General features: G+C 35.5%; 4 protein-coding genes across 9 annotated transcripts in view; 2 read left to right on the top strand and 2 right to left on the bottom strand.

Annotated features, from left to right (window-relative positions):
- The window catches only part of LOC129794670 (uncharacterized), a 45,499-nt gene extending 32,926 nt beyond the window's left edge, over positions 1 to 12,573 (bottom strand). For 4 of the 6 annotated variants that reach the window (XM_055835477.1, XM_055835481.1, XM_055835479.1 and 1 more), the window contains exons 1-6: positions 12,223 to 12,573; positions 4,877 to 5,835; positions 2,382 to 3,050; positions 1,013 to 1,588; positions 817 to 942; positions 627 to 746 (exon numbers count right to left, since the gene is read on the bottom strand). In XM_055835477.1, coding sequence (XP_055691452.1) covers positions 627 to 746; positions 817 to 942; positions 1,013 to 1,588; positions 2,382 to 3,050; positions 4,877 to 5,251 — 1,866 coding nt within the window. In that variant the 5' untranslated portion in view covers positions 5,252 to 5,835; positions 12,223 to 12,573. Of the gene's footprint in view, positions 1 to 626; positions 747 to 816; positions 943 to 1,012; positions 1,589 to 2,381; positions 3,051 to 4,876; positions 5,836 to 7,701; positions 8,140 to 12,222 lie in introns of those variants that run through there. The other 2 variants (XM_055835480.1, XM_055835478.1) reach the window with 2 other exon arrangements.
- Positions 12,574 to 13,779: 1,206 nt separating this feature from the next.
- Positions 13,780 to 17,045, bottom strand: LOC129794726 (arrestin domain-containing protein 17-like). The gene is made up of 3 exons (XM_055835580.1): positions 16,654 to 17,045; positions 16,185 to 16,565; positions 13,780 to 14,661 (listed from the first exon to the last, which is right to left on the bottom strand). The coding sequence occupies exons 1-3, from the start codon at positions 16,895 to 16,897 to the stop codon at positions 14,072 to 14,074; spliced, it is 1,215 nt and encodes a 404-aa protein (XP_055691555.1). The 5' UTR covers positions 16,898 to 17,045; the 3' UTR covers positions 13,780 to 14,071.
- A 740-nt stretch (positions 17,046 to 17,785) lies between these two features.
- On the top strand, positions 17,786 to 18,611 carry LOC129795236 (chymotrypsin-C-like). Its single transcript, XM_055836323.1, has 2 exons — positions 17,786 to 17,803; positions 17,868 to 18,611. The coding sequence occupies exons 1-2, from the start codon at positions 17,786 to 17,788 to the stop codon at positions 18,609 to 18,611; spliced, it is 762 nt and encodes a 253-aa protein (XP_055692298.1).
- Positions 18,612 to 19,626: 1,015 nt separating this feature from the next.
- LOC129795235 (brachyurin-like) lies at positions 19,627 to 20,412 on the top strand. Its single transcript, XM_055836322.1, has one exon. The coding sequence runs from the start codon at positions 19,627 to 19,629 to the stop codon at positions 20,410 to 20,412; it is 786 nt and encodes a 261-aa protein (XP_055692297.1).
- The last annotated feature ends 690 nt before the right edge of the window (positions 20,413 to 21,102 follow it).

Below are 21,102 nucleotides of genomic sequence, written 5' to 3'. Positions count from 1 at the left end.
TTTTTTAAACGTTGGGCTTTTTTTATTAGGTCTGACTCTCCTTTACTATTTGACGTTTGTTTTAATGTCTGACCTCTATTTTTCTGTTTTTTTTTCTAATGTTTGAGATATTTTTAAAATTCAAAGCTATTTTTACCATTTCCCATATTTTTTTTAACGTTAGACGTATTCTTGAATGCTTAATGACTTTATAATAGGTATGTATTATTGAAACTTATTTTTTAATATTTAATATTTCTGTTAATGTTTGAAAAAATTACTATTTGATAAATTTTTTAACTGTTTTTATTGTTTTCTTATGTTTTACATATTTTTTCTAATGTTCGATATTTCTTTTTAATATTTGACAATCGTTCAAAAGTCTTTTATTTCTTTTCTTTTTAAACCTAATTCGTTCGTTTTGACATCTGACTATTTCCTTTCCAACGTTTGATGTTTCCTTTCAATATTAATTGTTAAAAATTCTTTTTATATCTCTTTTACCATTATAAAACTTTCAATATATGTAAATGTAAAGCACTAACTCCCTAAACTCTTTAGAAAATGTTTAGTAGACCCCCTAAAAAATCCTCCCTGGCTCCGTCCCTGTGTGGAAGAACGCACAAAAACAACTAAAAATTGCTTACCTGTGCACTTTTACGATCTAAGCTAACTGCAATTGCCCCAAAATTCTTTGGATGCTGCAGAAATTTCTCCTTGAACATCTCCTTTTCACCCGTTGTCCACAAATTGAGATGTTGACGATCCTACAATGAGGAGAATTTTGCATTTAATTTTCTGCTTCGGTGAGAAACATTAAATGTGTGGAAAAAATACCTTGAAATCAGCCTCCATGTCCGCCATAGCGCCATTTTCATTGATAAAGTAGTACTTTTTCTGATGCGTATCGAGCATAAGTGGTGGAATAACTGCATATGAGCGCATCTTCTTGTCTTCCATTGCCTGTTTTTTGTAAGATCACATTTTTTAGAGAAGCCATAAAAATAAATTGAAGAGTCATTAAAATTTTTACCTGTTCTTGGAGACCATCCATGATTTCTTCGAGATCAGCCTCCGATTTAATGCGAGAACCAACACGATTGAATCTCTCTTTATCCTCGCGTTGTTTTCGCAATTCCGGAAAGACTTTCTCAAAGAATTCACGATTCTTGGCTTCCTTCGTCTTCCTCTTGGCGCTCGCCTCATTCTTCTCCACGCGCCTCAACCATTCTTGGGATTTTTGGAAGTAGCACTCAGCAAAGGCTACACTACGTGCGGATTTTTCCGATTTAATCTTCTGACAGTGCAGCAGCAGGCGCGGCTTGAATGCAACATTCCGCTGAATAATCTCACGACATGCCTCCACATCGGATGGTTGATTGTAGAGGGGTAAATCAATTGGGGGACCTAAGCTACTAAGCATTGCATGCGCCATTGAGGCTTTCCTCTTGTTCTCCGCATAGATTTTCTGTGCTAAACTCCGATGTTTCGGCGGAATTTCCGACGCCTCCTCCGTTGCTGGGGGTTTTGCTGATGCCTCCTGCAGTGAGGCCTCCTTCTTCTTCAGCAGCTCAATGGATTTCTCCACCTTTCCAATTTCACTGTCAACCTGGAAGAATTTTTTTTAAATTTTAATTTAAAACCGAAAAATCTGAATTTTGCCAAATAGTATGAATCTTAACGAAAAACTTGAATTTTCTTGACGAAAGATCTGAATCTTAACGAAAAATCTGAATATCTTTGACGAATAATTCAAAACTCAACCAATTCTCTGAATTTTACAGAATAATCCGTATCCGAAACTCAACGAAAAATCTGAATTTTCTTGACGAATAATCTGAATCTTAGCAAACAGTTTAAAGAATAATCCGAATCTGAATCTAAAAAATAATCAACTTTGACGAATAATTCAAAACTCAACGGATTCTCAGAATTTCATCGAATAATCCGAATTTTGAATCAGAAAGAACAATCTGAATCTTAACGAAAAATCTGAATTTTGCTGAATGATTTAAATCTTAACGAATAATCTGAAACTCAACGAAACAGCTGAATTTTCTTGATGAATAGTTCGTATTTTGAGAATAATCTGAATTTTTTGACCAATAATTTGAAACTTGACGAATAATCTGAATCTTGACGAATAATTCAAAACTCAACGAATTCTCGGAATTTTACCGATTCTAAATAACGAATAATCCGAATTTTGAATTTGAAAGAACAATCTGAATCTGAAAGAATAATCTGAATATTGACGAATAATAAAAACTCAACGAATAATCAGAACTTTAACGAAAAATCCGAGACCGAATCTTGACGAATAATCCAAAGATTTTCACTCAGATAATCACCCCTTGGTTAAAATAATAACAGAATAAAATCAAACAAACAAACAAACAAACCTTGGAAATTTGCTGCAGAAGATCATCCTTTGTTGCTCGCAACTCCTCCGCTGAATCCCCGGGGAGTGTTGGGGAAATTGCCTCAACTTGTGGGTGATACGCCCCAGCAGCTGGTGGTGCATCCGGAACTTCAATCTTCAGCATTCCCGGCGCCTCACCAAGGCGAATTCTCTTTATACCCTGTTGGTACGCACCCCCACCCCCCGCTGCTGGGTCCGTTTCCTCCATCTTCAGCAACCCCGATGTTCCCTCATCCACACACATCTTCTTTATCCGCGGCTCATACGACGGCTCATCCATCTTCATCTGCCCCGTCATATCGTCCACACAGATATTCTTAATGCGCGTCTGATAGACACTCCCCGGCGTGGGCTCCGTGTCGTCCATCTTCATCATCACGGGCCCATCGCCAAGATTGAGGATTCTCTTTATACCCGGCGGCGGTTGCCCATCGAGCTCGTGCTCCGGCTGCCCCATTTGCCGCGTCTGCGCAGACGGCAGAAAGCCCCCAGCTCCGTATGGCAGGAGTGAGATTCGCTGACGATTCTCCACAGCACCCGGTGGGCTTGCCTCATGCATTCCGGGTACACCACTTCCACCGCCCACCATTAAACTATTCGTCGCCGAGGAGACATTCGATACCAGACGATGGTAGTCCATCTGGTGAACCTGCTTCCCCCAGAAAAATTCCCCAAGTTTATTTTTTTATTATTAAAAATAGAAAATTCTGTTTTGTTTTTAATACTTTATAAAATTAAGAAGAAATTGTGGTTTCATCTAAAATTCTCAAAGATCTAATTATTAGCTTAAAATTAACTAAAATCAAAAATCAAGAGCCCTAATTTACAAACACAGAACCAGAAGAAACTCTTGCGGTCTCTGAAGGAATTCCAATAAAAAGTTGAAATTTTAAATCAGGGGCTTCGAACCGAATTAACTCAGGAAAAGATTGACCAAATATAAGAAGAATCGCTAAAATTTTCGATTTTGGGACCGTGAGATTTCTTAATTTTTTTTTAAAGATTTTTCAAGTTTTCTTTATTTTTCGGCTATTTATTTTTACCTTTCTTTGCTTAATTCTTCACAAGATTCTTCACTTTACTAGAAGGCTCCCCACGTGCTTATTGTTTGACTTCTCATACAAGAATGGCCATTTTTCCCTATCTACGCATACATATCTTCTTCTTGCTCTTAAAGTTTTCACCCTAAATCTTCTTCTTCATCATTTAGCAAACAAATTCAAATTTAAAATCAAACACAAGATTTTTTGAGGTCAAAATTACAAATTAAAGGCTTTAAAAATAAATTCTAAGGCCTTAGAGTTTCTGAAATCTTAATTTTGATTTTCATTGCTCCAAAGGACATCTGAAGTTCATTTTAAAACGTTTAAAGAAAGAAAAAACTCTCTTTGAAAAAGAAAATTTTGACTGACAATTTCTTATCTCGTCGTCTTAAGAACAATTTCAGGGTTTTGAGCTTTCTGAATTTAAAGAATAAAATTTTCAATTTATTTATACAAAAAAAATTCTTTAAATCAATTTTAAAATATTTTAAAAATGAAAATAACACTTTCTATGGCTCTGAAGCAATTATTTGAGGTTTTAATTTTAGATATTATGGCTGAAAAAAAATCTTCAATGTTAATTAAAAATTTAAAACTATTAAATAAAAATTAACTAAATTTTAATGTTTACTCCCCTGACGATCTATAAAATTCTAATTTCTAATTTTGCAGCCCTTTAACCCGTTGAACGATTTAATTTGTAATTATTTTCAAGTTTTGTCCTAAATAAAAATTTTCGATTATTAAAAACTATTTTAAGGTCCTAATTTTAATTTTTGTTCCATAAATTGAATTTAATGGTCACAATTAAAAAACATTTTCAAATGACAAATTAAAGTGTTTAAAAGGCAAATAATGGTTATTAGAAGACTTTCAGGTCAAGATGTCTTTTAGGGTTTTTTAAGCTTAAATTCTGAAGCCCTAAAGGGAAAAGTATATATCCTAAATGAATTTTAAAGCTTTTAAGAACCTCTAAACGATTGAATTTTTAATTCTTTTCAAGTTGAAGAGTTTTAAATTGAAATATTTGGATTTCCAAAAGCAATTTAAAGACCCTAATTTAAATTTTCCTTACATGAATTTAATCTTAATAATTTTTATTAGGAAATTAGAGATTCTAACGACAAATTAAAGAATTTAAAATACAAAATCCGAATTATTTTTATTTTGTAAATAAAATCTGAAAATTCCAATTTTACCGAAACGTCGCTGGAAGGTATAATAAGGCTGTTTTTCTTCATTTCCCTCTGATTTCTTACAAATCAGAAATAATTCTAAAACCTTTTTTTTACATTTTAGTGATTTTCTAAAGGATAAACTTAAAAATATTTAAAAAAAAAAAAACAATTAACCACAATTCCTTCTCATTTAAACAGAATTATGTAGGTAAATATATTAAAAATAGATAAAAAGAAAATAAAAGTAGACTTGCATGTGCTAATTTGTAGGGAGTCTCTCTGAAATGACCCACCTGCCTGTAGGGCATCTGTTGCGTATACCTAGCCCCCGGATCACGTACCACCGTACCCGGATAGCATGAGTACGTTGTGGCAGCCGTCCGTGGGGGCGACAGGGGGCTCGTACGACTAACTTTCTGCATTGGAGCCTGCAATTTTGACGCATAGGCCGGCTGATGATCCATGGGGCGCACCTGTGCTACCCCAGGCGGTACCCCCTGCGGTGGTACTGTGCGCACCTGATGTGTCAGAGCATTTTGCTGTTGCTGTGCCTGCTGCCCCCCACCAGCACCATCCATTCGCTGCCCATTTGGGCCACCACCTTGCACTAGTCGAACTGCCGCTTCCATTTCATTCCGTCACACCCTGCATCATCCAATTCCACTTTATATAGATGAAAAAAATATAACCAACGAACCTTAATTTCTCTTTTCTCTCCTCCTCCGCTCTCTCTCACTCTCTCTCTCGACGTCTCTTGCACACACTTATCACTGATTCTTTTATATCACTAAGAAATCTTCTTTCTGCCGTTCTGGGATAGGGGTAGTAGGTAGGAGTAATCTGACTGCTGCTAGGGGGATCAATTATTTTTGTTTTCTTCTTCGTATAAAAACCTTCACATTCCAATACACCCACTAAATTGGAAATTAAACGCTTTTCTTGGGTGTTTTAATGCTCTGCTTCTTAAACTATCTTGTATTTTTTTTTACAACTTAATCACTATAAATTTTTTAATATTTTTTTTATATCTATAAACACTTTTTTTTTCTTATTCAGAGATTTATTTTTTTGTTTGTCTTTCCATGCACAAATTTTCTTCTTCTTGTAAATGAAGTAAAATTGTGAAATTGTCTTTTGCACACAGAAACACAACTCAATTAAGGGCTATCTCCTTGCCATCCACACTGGGCATCTTAAGCCACTCACTGTCTACCTGGAAGAACGATGAAAACACATCCAATTAGTTTCAAATAAGATTCTTACTACATACAGGTAGTCTTATGATTTTTCTTTGGAGAAATTTAATCTTTTCCAATTGGAAAGTAAACTGAAAAGCTCAAGTTTTCATAAGGAAGCTTTCTTTTGTATTTGTGAGATTAGCATGACTTTAGGATTTATAATTTCCTTTTTTTTATTACATAATAAATAATAAGATTGAATAAAGAATATTATTATCAAACCCAAAAAAATCTTTCAATGAAAATATATAATTTTTAAAGATTTTATTTTTCAAACATTAATTGAAAGAGTTAATAAAAATATAATCAACAGAACGTACATATTTTAAAGTTAAGAAACTTTGCAGATAGGTCTCGATATAACCGGATTATTTGGTTTAAACCAATTCAAGTTTCTAAGATAGCTGAAACTAATACAAAAAAAAACCTTATTTATGCAGATCCAATTAAAAATAAATCAATCAAAAGATCCTAAAACATTCAAACACTTAAATAGACTACAGACGAACAAACAGTTGGACATAATTTTCTTAAGATCTTGAAAATTTGGTTTCTTTATTTGGTTCATTAATTGAAATGGAACTAAGTTTTAAGCTGAAGGAAAAATTAAAAAAAAAATGATTGAAAAATACAGAGAAAGTAATGATATTCGGGATCGTATCAAGGATAATATTAAGGATATTGGCGAACAATGATTCCTTCGTTAATCCTTTCAGTACCACGATTAATCTAGCGAGCTTATTGAACTAAAAATAATTTTTGTGGGTTTGAACTCAAATGAGACATTTTGACAAAAAAATCCTATCTCAATAATTTTCGGTTTTTCGTCCTTCCTGACCTTGAGTCTTTGGGGATGTCCTTTTGTAGTCATAAAATGATCAGGAATTGTTAAAATATAGTCTTTACTAATTTGGACTCAATATTAAATAATAACTATACACAATGAAACATTTCATTTAACCTGAACGGGTTAATATCATACTTGAAATACTTCTAATATCATCCTTAATAAGACCTTCGATATAAGAATCTTTGACATGACCCTTTACCATTTATATGATTTTTGGTGCCTTGATGTCCACGAGATGAGTATTATAGGTCCCACGTCCATCCTTGTTGTCCTTGATCTATATTCTTACACTAGATATTAAAATTTTAAGAAAAATCATTGACACATATGCACAAGAATCGAAATATCAACAAAAAGTGCATGTTTTGACTTTTTATTATGCAAATTTCGTAAGAAAGGAAGTAAGGAACCCTGCATTACTCACTGACCCCATTAAATGGTCAACTGTAATAGTGGTGAGCTTTCATGCAGGTTATTCCATAATGTGGAATGTCCTCACATGTGTGCAAGGTCAATGATCTTTTACATTTTTAACAGCAAACTTAACTACTTTACAATTCCAAATTCTTACAGTTCTAGATTCTTATCAACTAATTTTATACAATTCTTCTAATCTTACAGTTAACTTACAACTAATCTTACAGCTAACTTACAACTAACTTATAACTAATCTTAAAGCTAATTATCTTATCCTAAAGTCATGCCAATACACAATCATCATTTCCATAAATATTAATGCCATTTAGCTGTGCTTTTTGTAAGTTTGGAAATCATTTGGGTGGAACAGGCAAACCTTCCCATATGGCTTCGAAAAATCACATCTCTGCTCCACTGGGAGGCACAATGTTGTGTGAGAGTATGGAGAACCCGGAAGTGAGACAGTGCCATGATAAATATGGGAAAATAGTGTGTGGATGAGTGTGTGAGAGATGGAGAATAAAGTGAAGAAAACAGGGGAAAGAAGAAGTAAAAATAAAAGAATTCACTCAACTCATTTACAACATCCACCATTTTGCCATATATGTACTGTACACATCTCTCACAACCAATTCCCATCACTTTTGCATCCTTAGGTCACGAGCCTTTCGTGGAATAACACCTGCAACTTCCATGCCCAGGAACGGGTAAAAAAAGTGGAGAAATGTGTGTTTTCATCTTCAGGTCATTTTGATGAGAACGATGAGAATCATAGTAGGCACAAATCACGCGTCATCACCTCACCTTTCGCCACCATTTTCACCATAAACCCCTCACCCTTTTATCCCCAAGAAGTGCACAATACAACTCCCTTGGTAACCCCCCTAGGATGCTCCCAGGGGCAAAAGGGCATTGCAATGTGTTGCAAAAGTTACCGGAAAAAATAAATATATTTTGTATGATGTTGCAATAAGACAAGAGACACCATGTTGGAAATGACAGTGAATTTTATGTTTCATTTGGTGTCACGTAACGGGATAAGGGTACAAAAGGGACAACTAGTTGTCACACACAAAACATCACCATCTCCCTTTCACGCACTACAATAACTCATTCATTCTATCTCACTCATTTTCGCGTCTCAACCGTAGAGAGCTATTTATACATTGACGGCAATTTCCTCTTCTTTCACACAAACACACACACACACCCATACACACGTACGCACACCATATCATTCCTATAGGAGAGTTAAAAGGCTGTCGTCTGTCAAATATTATAAAATTATATTGCACGACAGAGAGGCATTGATGCACCCTTAAAAGTACCCAAAGGGGATGGAGATATATTCCTATATATACAAAAATTATATAAGAGAGTAAGAGAATAATTTTTCCAAACTTCCTCTCTTGTTTTTTTTTCTTTTCTTTTTATTCCTACCTACTAATTTTCTACCTTTTTTTCTTCTGTTTTATTTTCTTCTCTCACGCGCCAGAGAAATTTTTCTCCTCTCTCTATTTTCACCGTGAACTCTCTCTCTCTCTCTCTTCCAAAACTCTCCTTCCCTACCCTGCTGCTCCTCATTCCCATCCGACACATTAAAGTCGCTCAATTTTCTCGCCATATTAAAGTTGACCTCACCAAAAAGTTGATGGATTTTCTCCACTATAGAGCTTCTTGGGTTTTTACTTATATATGTATTATTTTCTCTCCCCCTCCCAAGTGAAAAGCACCATTGATATTTTCTTCACTGTACTACATATATAATAACGTACGATATGTGGCAAATACATTGAGAAGAATTTTGCAGACGCGCACACACATGGCGTATGTCAAATGAGAAAAAAAAAAGACGCAAATTCATCGAGAATTTCCGGAGGAGGAAAAACCAAAAAAAGCATCACTTTTCGCTGTGAAAGACTACACGGGTTTTTTAACTTCTTTTTTTTTTGCATTTTCAAGCATAAAAAAAGTTCGTTTGGGGTCAAGTTCCCTGGAGATGTGACAGAAAGACGTCATTGAGAATTTTTCATATAACGTCAACAATGCAAAAAAATGAACTGAATATTGTAATTTTTTTTTTCAGTGTTTTAATAAGAGGTAAAATAATAAGAAAGTGAAGTCAGATAATAAACATTCTAGTTTTTGAATTATTTCTTTTGAACAGCTGTATTTTAATATCTATTGGATTTGTCAAAAGGATTTAGATATATTTTCCTTCCCATTTTTTAGGGCTTTTCGGTACTTAAAAAGTATTTTAGGATTTAGGATTGAATCACAAAATAAGCTTTTAATGGTTTTCTTTCTTATTTCTTTCTCTGTTGACATTTTCATCTAAATTGTGTCTTCTTCAGGACCTATGACAATAATTACAAATCATTAATAGGCACAGAAACTTTGTGAGAAATGGAGTTTTCAAAGATTTAAAATGTATCGTAAATTCTTCCTTTAATACGGATAAAATTAAGGACTAATGCAGCACTTATGTACGCATAATAAGGAGATTTTGAGTAGTTTCTTTAGCAATTTTTTTTTTCAAGAAAGCACTAATCTAATTAGAACTAAGAATAGCTTCTTATCAAAGTTTTTTTTTTTAAATTACTGATGATTAATTATACATACTGATGTCTTAATGTTCTTAACAATGCCGCATAGATCCTTGTATATAAACAAATTATAAAAAATAAATCTTCAATATCTGTCAGATTCATCATGAAACGATATAAAATAGCTTAAAATGCTCATAGAAGGACCAAGAGAAGAAGATTAAGGCATGAGATTAAGGCCTTAATCTTTCTATTAAGGCAAAACAAGAATCTAAGTAATACGATATTGTTTACTGCCGTTAAGACGCCATAATAGTTAAAATGGCGACAGTTTAGTTACCAAACTATAAGTTAGGTTACTAAGATTAGCAATTTGATTGTTTTTAAATATCAAAATCATGTGCATTTGATTATTTTTGAAATTTTGAAAAAATAAAAACAACAAACACCACAGAAGTAAGAAAGAACCCACCCTTTTTGGCAAGAATCTCAATTTCATGTTTAATGTTCTTTTCCCACGCACACACACACACACATCTAAAGCCAGTAATAACCTGCAATGTCTGTGACTTATAGGCATTTAGAAATGACCGGAAAACTTTCTTCAGAGAGTGAATATTGTGAGGAAAGAAAAAAATCAAAGAAAATATAGAGAAGGAAGTATTATTGATTTCCGGAGAAGATAAACAACATTTCAGGGTGAAAGAGGGGCACCCCAAAGTACTACAAATTGCCAAGCATAGACACTGCAGCAAATCGATATGTTGGAGAGAAAACACCCCATTCTCCATTTGAGAAAATTCACCCAAATTGGCGTTGGATATGGGCAACATAGAAGAAGATTAAGGCATGAGGGGGGGGGGCTGCATGTACTCTACGTCTGTGGAGGGTATTTTCTTGTTAAATTAGTAATCCCTTCGAGCCATGGAGAGATTTTAGGTCTCTTCTGGGAGGAAAATATGTATGCTAAAACGGGGCACTCCTTGTGCTAAACAGCCAAAACATAACCTCAAAAAGAGAAAACAGGTTTCTTGTTTTTTTAAGGGTTTTATATATTTTCCATGAGGGGGAAAACAAGAATTTTGCTTGGAAGACTTTTTCCTCAATAAGAACTAATAAAAAATGAAAGAAAAATGTGGTTTAGCGTCGTATTTTTGGCTTTTTTTATCACCCTCAATGTGTGACAGGCAATTGTCATGCGAATTGCCAATAAAAATCACCTTTTTTCTTGTCTAAAATAGCCACATCTTTTTGCCTTCTTTTTTTCTACCTCCGCCACACATCAATTGGCCGTCGCTGGGTGCAAAAAAAAGAAGAAAAAAATAAATAAAAGACCAAAGAATGGTGAGAAGTGGGCAAAAAAAGGTGCTTGAAAAAAATCTTGTACAAGAAATTTTAGAGGTCTTTTTTTCTCTTTTTCTTCGTTTCTTTCGTCTCTCTTGTTATTCCCTTCCTTTGTCTCTTCCTCAAACTGTGTGAGCCTCTTTCTTCTTCTTTTTGCTTTCTTGCATGCGTGTGTGCGTGTGTTTAAGAAAAAAAATCTTCAATAAATATTATTAATAATAATAAAATGTTGTTGGGAAGAGAGAAGTTGAAAATTCTTTAGTATCCCCTTTGTGCCACTATCCCCCCGTGGCGGCGCTTGGGTAGCGCATGTTAGACAGAGAGAGGCAAACATCGCATTTTGTCTCCTTTGCACACACAACTCCACGTAGATAGTAGCGACACCACTTCTCACACCCCTTTTTGCCATCCAGAACGAAAAACAACACATATACCCATTTCACTCTCGCACGGAAACCCACCCATTTATTGTCACACAAGTGCGAGGGAGATAGCATGTGTGTGTGAGATGATGAATATGATGTACATTGAGCTTTTGTACACACATAGTAGGCGCCTCTATGTAATTTTTTACTATATATAAATGAGAGTAGAAAAAAATGTACATAGAGCGTGAATGGGATGGAAGATGATTTTCAGATGACCCTTTGGGTACATTTCACTGCATTTTTCTGCGTGGAAATGCATGAAAACTAATCCTTGGGGGCTAATAAATGGAATTTTTGCATTTTTGTCGTTTGCACGCATCGAAAAAGGGGATTTTTTGAGAAATTTCTCATTCTCTGCTTTCTCACATTCCATCTCATTCACACGCTTCCCGGAGTCTTTCATTCCACACACAACATCACACACACACGCACACATTGAAAACGACCCAAGTTAATACTATGTGGGAAATGGGGGGCTGAAAAGGGAGAAATTTTCGCATTTTCCAGGAAGTTTAGGTGCTTCCCCATTGCGCCAATGGCATGGGGCTATGGATTAGCCCCTGAGGGAACCGCACCCCCTTGTGCAGCCGATGGGGAGACCGACTGTGCGGGGGCCAGAATGTCGGCAAGGTGCAAGAGGGCGCTACCTCCGAAATGGTTGTGTGGAGAAGAGGAGAAATAAATGGTGGCCAAAAAGCACAGTTATCTGAGCCCATTAAATTTCAACATTGATTTTCACTTTGGGACTTTTACCCCATTTGGGGGTCATTTAATCACCTGCTGCACCACTTAATCCACACAGTGGCACCCAATGCATCCGCCAATGCAACCCAAATGGGTCTCAGATGCACAGATTGTGGCTCAGAAGCGCACAAAAATGTGACGATGCACCATCTTCCACTTGAATGGCAGAGCGCGAGGCAAACTCCTTGGGGCACATTATCCTATCACGGGGGCACACATCACACCATCTGGAACATGCACAGGACACTTTAGCACACACTACACACCTTCGTATGTCTCTAATTTCAATTAAAATCCGTAATTTTTAATTAAATTATGTGGATAGAATAATACGCGATTTTTGCGGACATCTTGTTTTGAGACCTGGACAGAATGTCATGAGCTTCCAAAAGTCGCCACCATTCCCATACAAAATGCGAGGGCGCTGTGCATCACTCAATGGTGCATAACCTGCAACATTGGAGGTAAACCCTCAAACTAACCTTTTAATTCGTAAGCAACGCCATCACTATCCATAAACACCCATGGCGGTGAATCCATTAACTAAAATTCGTTGTTTTTTGTGGTTCAATTTTGCAGGGGAGAGCAACAATTTTTATCAAGAAATCTTATTTAGTGACCTGCGTCGAACTTGCAAAGATGAAAAACACGAATTTCCCGTAAAAACAATACAGAAAGCAGCAGAAATTGTAGACATAATCTACAACGTAATCCAGTAAAAAGTTGTAAATGTTGAAATTTGAGGGAAATTGTGAAAAAACAGGTTTTTCCTCCTTTAAAATTGTTTTTCTTCGAGATTTCTTCGGAAAAAATGTAGAACAGCAGTCGTGGATCACAGTAGACCGCAAAGGGGATGAGCCACACATACCGGGAGAAGGCCACGGCTTTCGTAGAAAATGCCGTCCTGGAACCCACCGTCTCATATAGAGACGTTGTGGCTCAACATGAACCGCCTGAAGGCCTGCCGAGGAGTAAGAGGATACTGACGGAAGCCATGGAAGCACATCGTACAAACTTGGAAGATTATGACGAACTTCGCTGAAAATCTGCGAAGAATCGGGCTCTTTTGAACGAGGCTCACACAAGAAAAAAAACTAAAAAAAAGCATTAAGCTCTAATGCAAGCTAACTCTTAATTATTGGGTTGTCCAATATTTATCCGGATTTCTAACCTAACATTTCTACCATTACATTCAATGGGGGTGAATGAGACAGAAAATTAAAATTGTACTGAATTTATGTGAATATTTTAGGTTAGAAATCCGTGTAAATATTGGACAAACCAATATATCAACTTTCGTGGAAAGTCCTTCAAATCGTCGAAAGCTTTGAAAAATGTTTGTTCTTCCACTAAATTAATACCTAGCCCAGTAACACTACCGGATGGAAGTTCCTTCTAGTCCATTTTCTGATTAAAAACCACCTAAACCTTAGAATCTTTCTAACCAGGTGGTCAGCTTGGGAAGAGTCGGAAGCTCGGGAAGAAAAGCTGTATTTTCCTCTTTAACTACTGGTTCAAGAAAAAAGTTTATTCACCGTTCATATAAAAACTTCCTTTATCGCAGAACAATTTTGACCCATACATCCCATATTTTGACCCATAAGAAAAAAAACTTTTATTTTTAAAACTTTCCACAAACTTTTATAACGATTTTGTATGTTTTTATTAAAATAAATGTTCCAACTGCAAAAATAAGGATTTTTTCTTTGAAAAATATCAGCTCTTAAAATTAAACGAACTCTTTATCAATTTTAATCCCCGTGTGTGTACGTAATCTTCAGCTGTGTGATGATAAAAAAAATGAGAAAATCACAAGAAATTCAGTTGAGAGATACCTTTTGGAGGCAGTGGACAAAACATTTTTGCAATGTGGGTGGTAAAATCATTCGCTGTCTTCCTCCTTGGCTTCCAGATTGTCCAGGTGAGTACTATCCATGATGGCTGTGGCAAAGATATCGGGTGTCTCCTCAATTTCTAACATCATGGCCACTTCGTCGCTCTCCTCATCGACTTCGGGTACAGCTTCGGGGATATTTAGGGCATCAATGGACGTTGTGAATTCCCCTCTGAGATTTAGGAAGCGCAGCAAATGATTTGCACGACGTTGCTGATCCCTCAGTGTCTCCTCGGTCGTTAGATCCGTTTCCGAAGATACCGATGAGTGGGAATAGTGAGATTTCCATTTTCTACTCATATCATTCAGTGGGCCTGATATGGTGACGGGCAGGATGAGTTCGTAGTTACGACACATCATCACAACCCTGACGCTCAGGTAGTAATTGACACGAGCACGACGATAGAGTGGTCCAGTACGGGGGCAAATGGGTACAATAAGTTGGTGATTTGCATTAATTCCTTGAGTTTTCTCACTCACAATCGCCTTGCGGGGCTCCACAATGCGTTGATTGTAGAGCCCCCCTTGGAATGAGAATTCCTGAAGAAGTTCAGAGATCATTGTGGCTGATTTGGTATCTACAGACGAGGAAAAAAAGCAAAAATTAGTTAAAAGAAAACATGGCGTCCACAACTGACGTCACATTTAAATTTTTTCATGAAATTCCAATTGGAATGTCAACATTCCGATCATTCCGAGCTATTTTTAGTGGTTGAGCATTACATTCTCTGCAAAAACGTAGAGAAATGAAGCATGGAACCATAAATAATGATGATTCTAAAGGGAATTTGAGAAATTTTTTTAGCCCCATTTCGTCATCATGGCGATAACAACATGGCGGAGGTCACACGAATTCTCAAAATCTTATCTGTTTACCATTAAATCCCAATAAAAGCAATCTCAATCAGTGAAATTAAATCACAGAGCAAGATAATTGATTGGGAATGTTATAAGGAAAATAATTTTAAAAAAAATCAGGAAAACAAGACGTTAATTCTTTTTTCAAACAGTTATTTGTGTCAGCGTGGCTTGATCTTTTGTCTAGTAAGGTCGATTCTTTCAAAAATCTTTTGTTTTTATTGAATAACTTGGAAACAAAGAATTTTTTGTTCCAGAACACAGACAAAACTGTTAAAAGAGATCTGGAAAATTAATTTTCTTTCAAAAATACGATTAAAGAAGGAAATTAACTGTCAAAATCTTATAGATTTTTCATAAAATACCAAAGATTATTTAAATCTTGTAATAAAATAAAAGATTTTTAACAAAATCTTCCCAGTAAACTCTCAAAATCTTCTAATATCTTTATAATTTGAAAGAAAAGAAATTTTTTTTTAATGAATCAACCTTTTCACCTCTTTATCTAATAATTAAATCTCTCTAAGAAATACTATAAGAAAAGAACTTTTTAAAATTAAAAGATTTAACAAAAATCCTAACCTCAAACTTTCACCTTTCCTTTAATTTCCTTTAAAAAAAAAGGTTTTTCCAAATTTTCTTTTAACAAATATGATGTAATTGAATTCTCCTACATAATTATGTAGAATTTATCATAATAACTTAGATAGGTTAGATTCTATGAGGCTTTAAAAAATCAAATTGGCAGAGACTGCCATTTTTGTCCTTTAAGTGTTAAATATCTTTCATGGTAAAAATAATTTCTCAATTAAAAGAGTTTCTTAATAATTTATGATTTTCAATATTAAATTATACTTAAAATAATTATGCAAAAACTTAAATATTTCATCAATTTTCATGGCAAAAATTTAGCAAATTTCTACAAATTACTTTTTTTTTTAAATAAAGTGAATTTCTTAATAATTTATTATAATTTTCAAATTCAAATAAAGTTCTTGCAAGAATTCTTTTTAAATATTTTATATTTTCAAACTTAAATCAATTTTTCTGGCAGAAATGTTACACAAATCAAACAAAATTTTGCAGATTTTTTTTTAATAATCTATGTAAATTTCAATATCAAATTACTATAAAAAGAATTTGGCAAAATCTTTCAGATTTCATCAATTTTCATGGCCAAAATTTAACAAATTACTTTTTTTTAAAATAACTTTACAATTTTAAATAATTAAAATGAACTCACTGGTCGCTTGGTAGTCCGGCAGAGAAATATTAACTTGAATTACTTCTCCGGCATAGAAGGAGATTCTGGGAATATGAATCTGGCATCGTGCCCTTGCATCGTGGCGCGTGAAGAAAAGCGGGAAGAAGCATGAAATTCGCGGTAGGATGACCTTCTCCACGGACAAGGGCCGATATGATAGTTGAGGTGTGTCCTCATTGAATTGATAGATCCGCAATTCCCGTCGGATGCGTTGGGTGAAGAAGCGCTTCCGGACAACTGCTTCAATGTGATACGTGACATGCCCATGGGAGGCACTGAAGGATGTCACCATGGAATTGGGAAGGAGGAAACTGAAGCTAAATGTGTATGAGCCCTTTTCCATAATTTGGCACATGCTGGCTATTTACAACAACAACAAGAAGAAGAAAATAAAAAGAAATTCTTAGAGACTTCCTGGACAAGGACGGATGAGGTGGGATGGTCTAACCATTAGCAAAGACAATTATTTCGCGGGAGATCACCGTCTGTTGGTCGTAGTAGACATTGTTGGAGGCCAAGAAGAATGGCACCATAATACCCTCACGGAATGCAATCTTAGCCACACCACGGAGGGATACTGTGATGACCTTCAGTGTTTCCGGGATGTCCACATTGATGCTCACTACACCGGAAATCTTATCTCCGGCAAAGTACATCCCTTCCGGGCTATCTACATCCACTTTTATTTGCATTTTCTTCCCCACACGCACTCACAACAAGATCACCAAGAAAATAATAAAACAACGACTGAAGCTCTGCTGAGCTCTTGAACGTCTTTCTGTGGAGGAACAGTTACTTCGGGACTTTCTGTTCACACCACAACATCGAATACTTTGCCCTAAAAGTCCCAGATATTGCAATCAAGCGAAAAGTTTTTTTTTGTTTCTCACAGTAAATAAATTTTGCCAATAATTGATCAATTATTGAGCTTAATATTGAATCAATGTAGTTCCGCACAGTTGGTCAACTATTGATCAAACAGATTGATAATCAATTATTGCTCAATTTTTAATCAATCTGATTGATAGTTTATAATTGATCAATAGTTAATCAATCAGATTGATAATCAATTATTCCTTGAAACATGTAAATTCCCATTCAACATTCGTTACTTTTCAATAAATTTTACTTTTTATAAAACTTAATAAAGTAAAAATTAAAAATTGTGTAATTGACTGATGGTTGTCTAATGATTGACCGATGATTGAGCATAAATGGATAAAAATTTCAAAGAATAGTTGATCAGTCCATGATCAATTTATTTATTGAGCTAATATTGATTCAATGTTGATTGTCAATATTGATTGATCAATAGTTGAGCTTAAATTGAGCAACTGATTGATAAATTAAAAAATAATATTTGATCAATAGTTGATCAATCAGTGATCAATAATTGATTGAGTTATATTTGACTCAATATTGATAGTATCGATATTGAGTCAATGTAGGTCCGCATAGATGATCAATTATTGAGCAATCCGAATTGACCCGAGATTGCCCATCAATTGATTAACCGATTGACTTTCTCAATAGATTTATCAATTATTGATCAATCATTGATCAATTTGATTGATTCAATCATGATTGAGCTTTTGTTGGCTCAATCATTTATTTTACTGACTTCATAAATAAATTAATTTGTTCCGCATTTTCTCCCTTCAGTGCTCCACCCTTGTGAAAACTGGCCTTCCGGAGAGCTTCATAATTGGCGGGAATCCCGCACCGGACTATGAAACATCCGTGGCTGCAATTGTCAGCTTCCAGGAGCATCAAGCAACCTTTGGATTCCTCTTCACGGGCAGCCTCATCACCAATCAACACATCCTGACTGTAGCTCAGGCAATTCAAGGTTATGTGAACTGGCACGTGGGTCTGGGTAGTGTTGATCGGGATGCAATGCAGTACTTTGAGTCAAGCACTGTTCACATTCACGACCAATACAATCCGCAGTTCTTGCAGAATAACATCGGAATCATCGTCCTCCACGAGGCTATTCCACCCATTGTCGCCTTGCCCATGACCCTGCCACCGGAACATCCCACCCTCAGCCCAATGTACAGATACTACGGATTCGGCCTCACGGATCCCAATGATTTCGGTTCAGCTGCCTATAGGCTAAAGTATGGATTCACGAGCCAGGTGAGTCTGGAGGAATGCAGAAATATCTTCGGTAGCCTCCTCATTACGAATGGCACATGGTGTGGCCAGCAATTCAACACTGGGCTCTGTCATGGGGATCAAGGAGGACCAATGATTCACTTTTTTGATAATCACCTCGTTGCCATTGGGAGTCATTGGATGGATCCCTGCCACGGAGGATTCCCCGATGTCTTTGTCAACGTCTCGTACTATCTATCGTGGATTTATCAAATCATCAATGCACCCATTCCAGTCGAAGGTCTCTGAGATCCTCTAATTTGTATTTATCAGAGAGCAAATAAAGTTCCTAGATTGATGATAAAGTGATTTTTTTTTAAGAATTTGGGACCGGATTCTGTCTTCAAAAAAATAAAAGGAGTTAATGTCCTATCTTCGATTAAATTCTGATATAAAATTAAATAAATTAGAAAATATTTTTTAATAGGAAACTCATACTTCTTGGCAAAGAAATATTCTCACTTTTTAACCGGAGAATATTTCCTTTTACCTGAAGGACCTGAAGAATGTGAGAGACGTGACCAAGGTGGGTATATTTCGCTGCCTAAATGCATTAAATATTTTCAGAAAATTCAGGGTTTTATTTTAGAAGTCAAAAGAAACTAATTATCAAATTGAAAAGTCTCTCAATAACAATGAGGGAAAAGGGAAATTTTCAAATGTATTGTTGAAAAACGTCAAACGTTAAAAAAAAAACTATTAAAAGTTAGAAAAAAATATATAAAACGTTTGAAAAAATATCAAACGTTTGAAAAGAAACGTCAAAAATCAGAAAAAATACGTCGTACGTTAAAACAAGAGTGTCAAAAATGTCAAAAAAGAAATATTAAACGTTAGAAAAAACAAATGATGAAAATGCATGCCCCAATTATTTGTCCGAATGAGAGTTTATCATCACACTGTGAAATGAATAAACTCCTTTTGGTAGCAATAAATGAGTTAAATTTTCAATTTTAAAATAAATTTAATGTAAAAATTAATTTTCAAACGAACAAGAAAATCGTAAAATTGAAGGTTTTCTTCTATAATAATAAATATTTTTCCCCACGAGCCGGTAAGGTAATAAAATGCAACGAATCGTGTGGAATCTTAAGCTCTTGAGGATTAAAAATGAAATCCTCCGGATGATTGATAAATTATATCGGGAATGCTCCTAAAAAGTGATTCTTTTGCGCTGAAATCAGTGCTAAAATAATCTCTGTTTGAACAACACTGAAATTTTCTTTAGTTTTGCTCTTTGTTTGAAAAAAAAAGTTTCAAAGAAATGTCCCTGAAAATTGCAAAATTCCTCCTGATTGCCATCCTGCATCACGTGGCTGTTGAGGGACGCAGTAGGGAAGTTATTGAGCCAGCTGGTTTACCGGAGAACTTCATCATTGGTGGTGAAACACCGAACATTGAATTGCAACACGTAGCCCTCATTGTGAGTCTCCAAGAAACCCCAACGGCTCATGGATGGCTCTTCACTGGTACCCTCATCACACCCATGTACGTCCTGACCGTCGCACAGACTGCTCATGGCTTCCATCGATGGCGTATTGGGTTAGGCAGCAATAATCGTCTCCTGATGAACTTCCACGATGCCAATGTTGCCACAATTCATCCCAACTACAATCCCACAAATCTCCACAATAACCTCGCTATTCTGCATCTTGTGCAACAAGTACCCTACACACCTGTACAGCTGCCACCGGAGAATCCCGGTCCATCACCAGTCTACCTCTACTACGGATTTGGCACAACAAATCCCAATAACAATGACGCCCTACCGAATATCCTGCAACAGGCACAAACAATTGAACTTCCCGTGCCCGAGTGCCAGAGATACTTTGGGAATCAACTCGTTACAAATGCTTCATGGTGCTGTGCAGCTGCCTTCAACATGGGACTCTGCAATGGGGATCAGGGTGGTCCTCTGCTGCACTTCCACAATCATCATCTCGTTGGCATTGCCAGCTTCTGGATGACCCCGTGCAATAGTGGTTTCCCCAATGTTTTTGTGCGCATCTCCCACTACGTTGAGTGGATTAGGCAAGTCACAGGGGCTTAGTTTCAAAGTGATTTGTAAAGATTTGTTTTTCATTGTAAAAGAAAATTAATAAATTGTTTGTTTTTTAATTCAAATTAAAATGCATTGAAAGGTTTTTATTTTAATCAGAAATTTCTTTTTTTTTTTGGTCAGGAAAATAATCATTGTCCAATTTTCCTTATGATTCATCCATTCTTCCAGGGGCGTAGTTAAAAAACAATTCAAAATGTTTTTAGATTACAATACTTTTTTTTTTATTTTGAAAAACATTGAAATGAATAAAAAAACAAGAACGAAACTTGCAAAATTTTTAACTTTTATTTGACAATAATTTTTAGCATTTGACAAATATTTCTATAACTTTTAACGTTCCATTTTACATTCAAATTTTTTTTCTTAAGCTTTGATATAATTTTTAAATTTTAACGGGTGTTTTTTTTATGTTTGACGTTTCGTTTTTTTATCTCTGACACTTCTTGTTTAACGTTTGATGTTAACACTTGGAGGATCGAGGTTTCTAAGCTCAAAAGTTTTGATTTTCTCTCAAAAGAAAATATTTTTCCAAGTTTTCTTTCAACGATATTGAGATAATGGAACTTTCCTACACACAGATGAAGAATTTATCACAAAATGTTAAATAGATTTTAATTTTGGGGTGATTGTAAAAAGGCGAATTGGTCACTTTGGCCAGTTGTTCCTCCAGGGGTTAAA

Source organism: Lutzomyia longipalpis, chromosome 4 (assembly GCF_024334085.1).
Source record: "Lutzomyia longipalpis isolate SR_M1_2022 chromosome 4, ASM2433408v1".
Classification (NCBI taxonomy): Eukaryota; Metazoa; Arthropoda; class Insecta; order Diptera; family Psychodidae; genus Lutzomyia; species Lutzomyia longipalpis.
The sequence above is the reverse complement of the archived record's forward strand: the minus strand, read 5'-3'. Positions and strand labels throughout refer to the sequence as shown.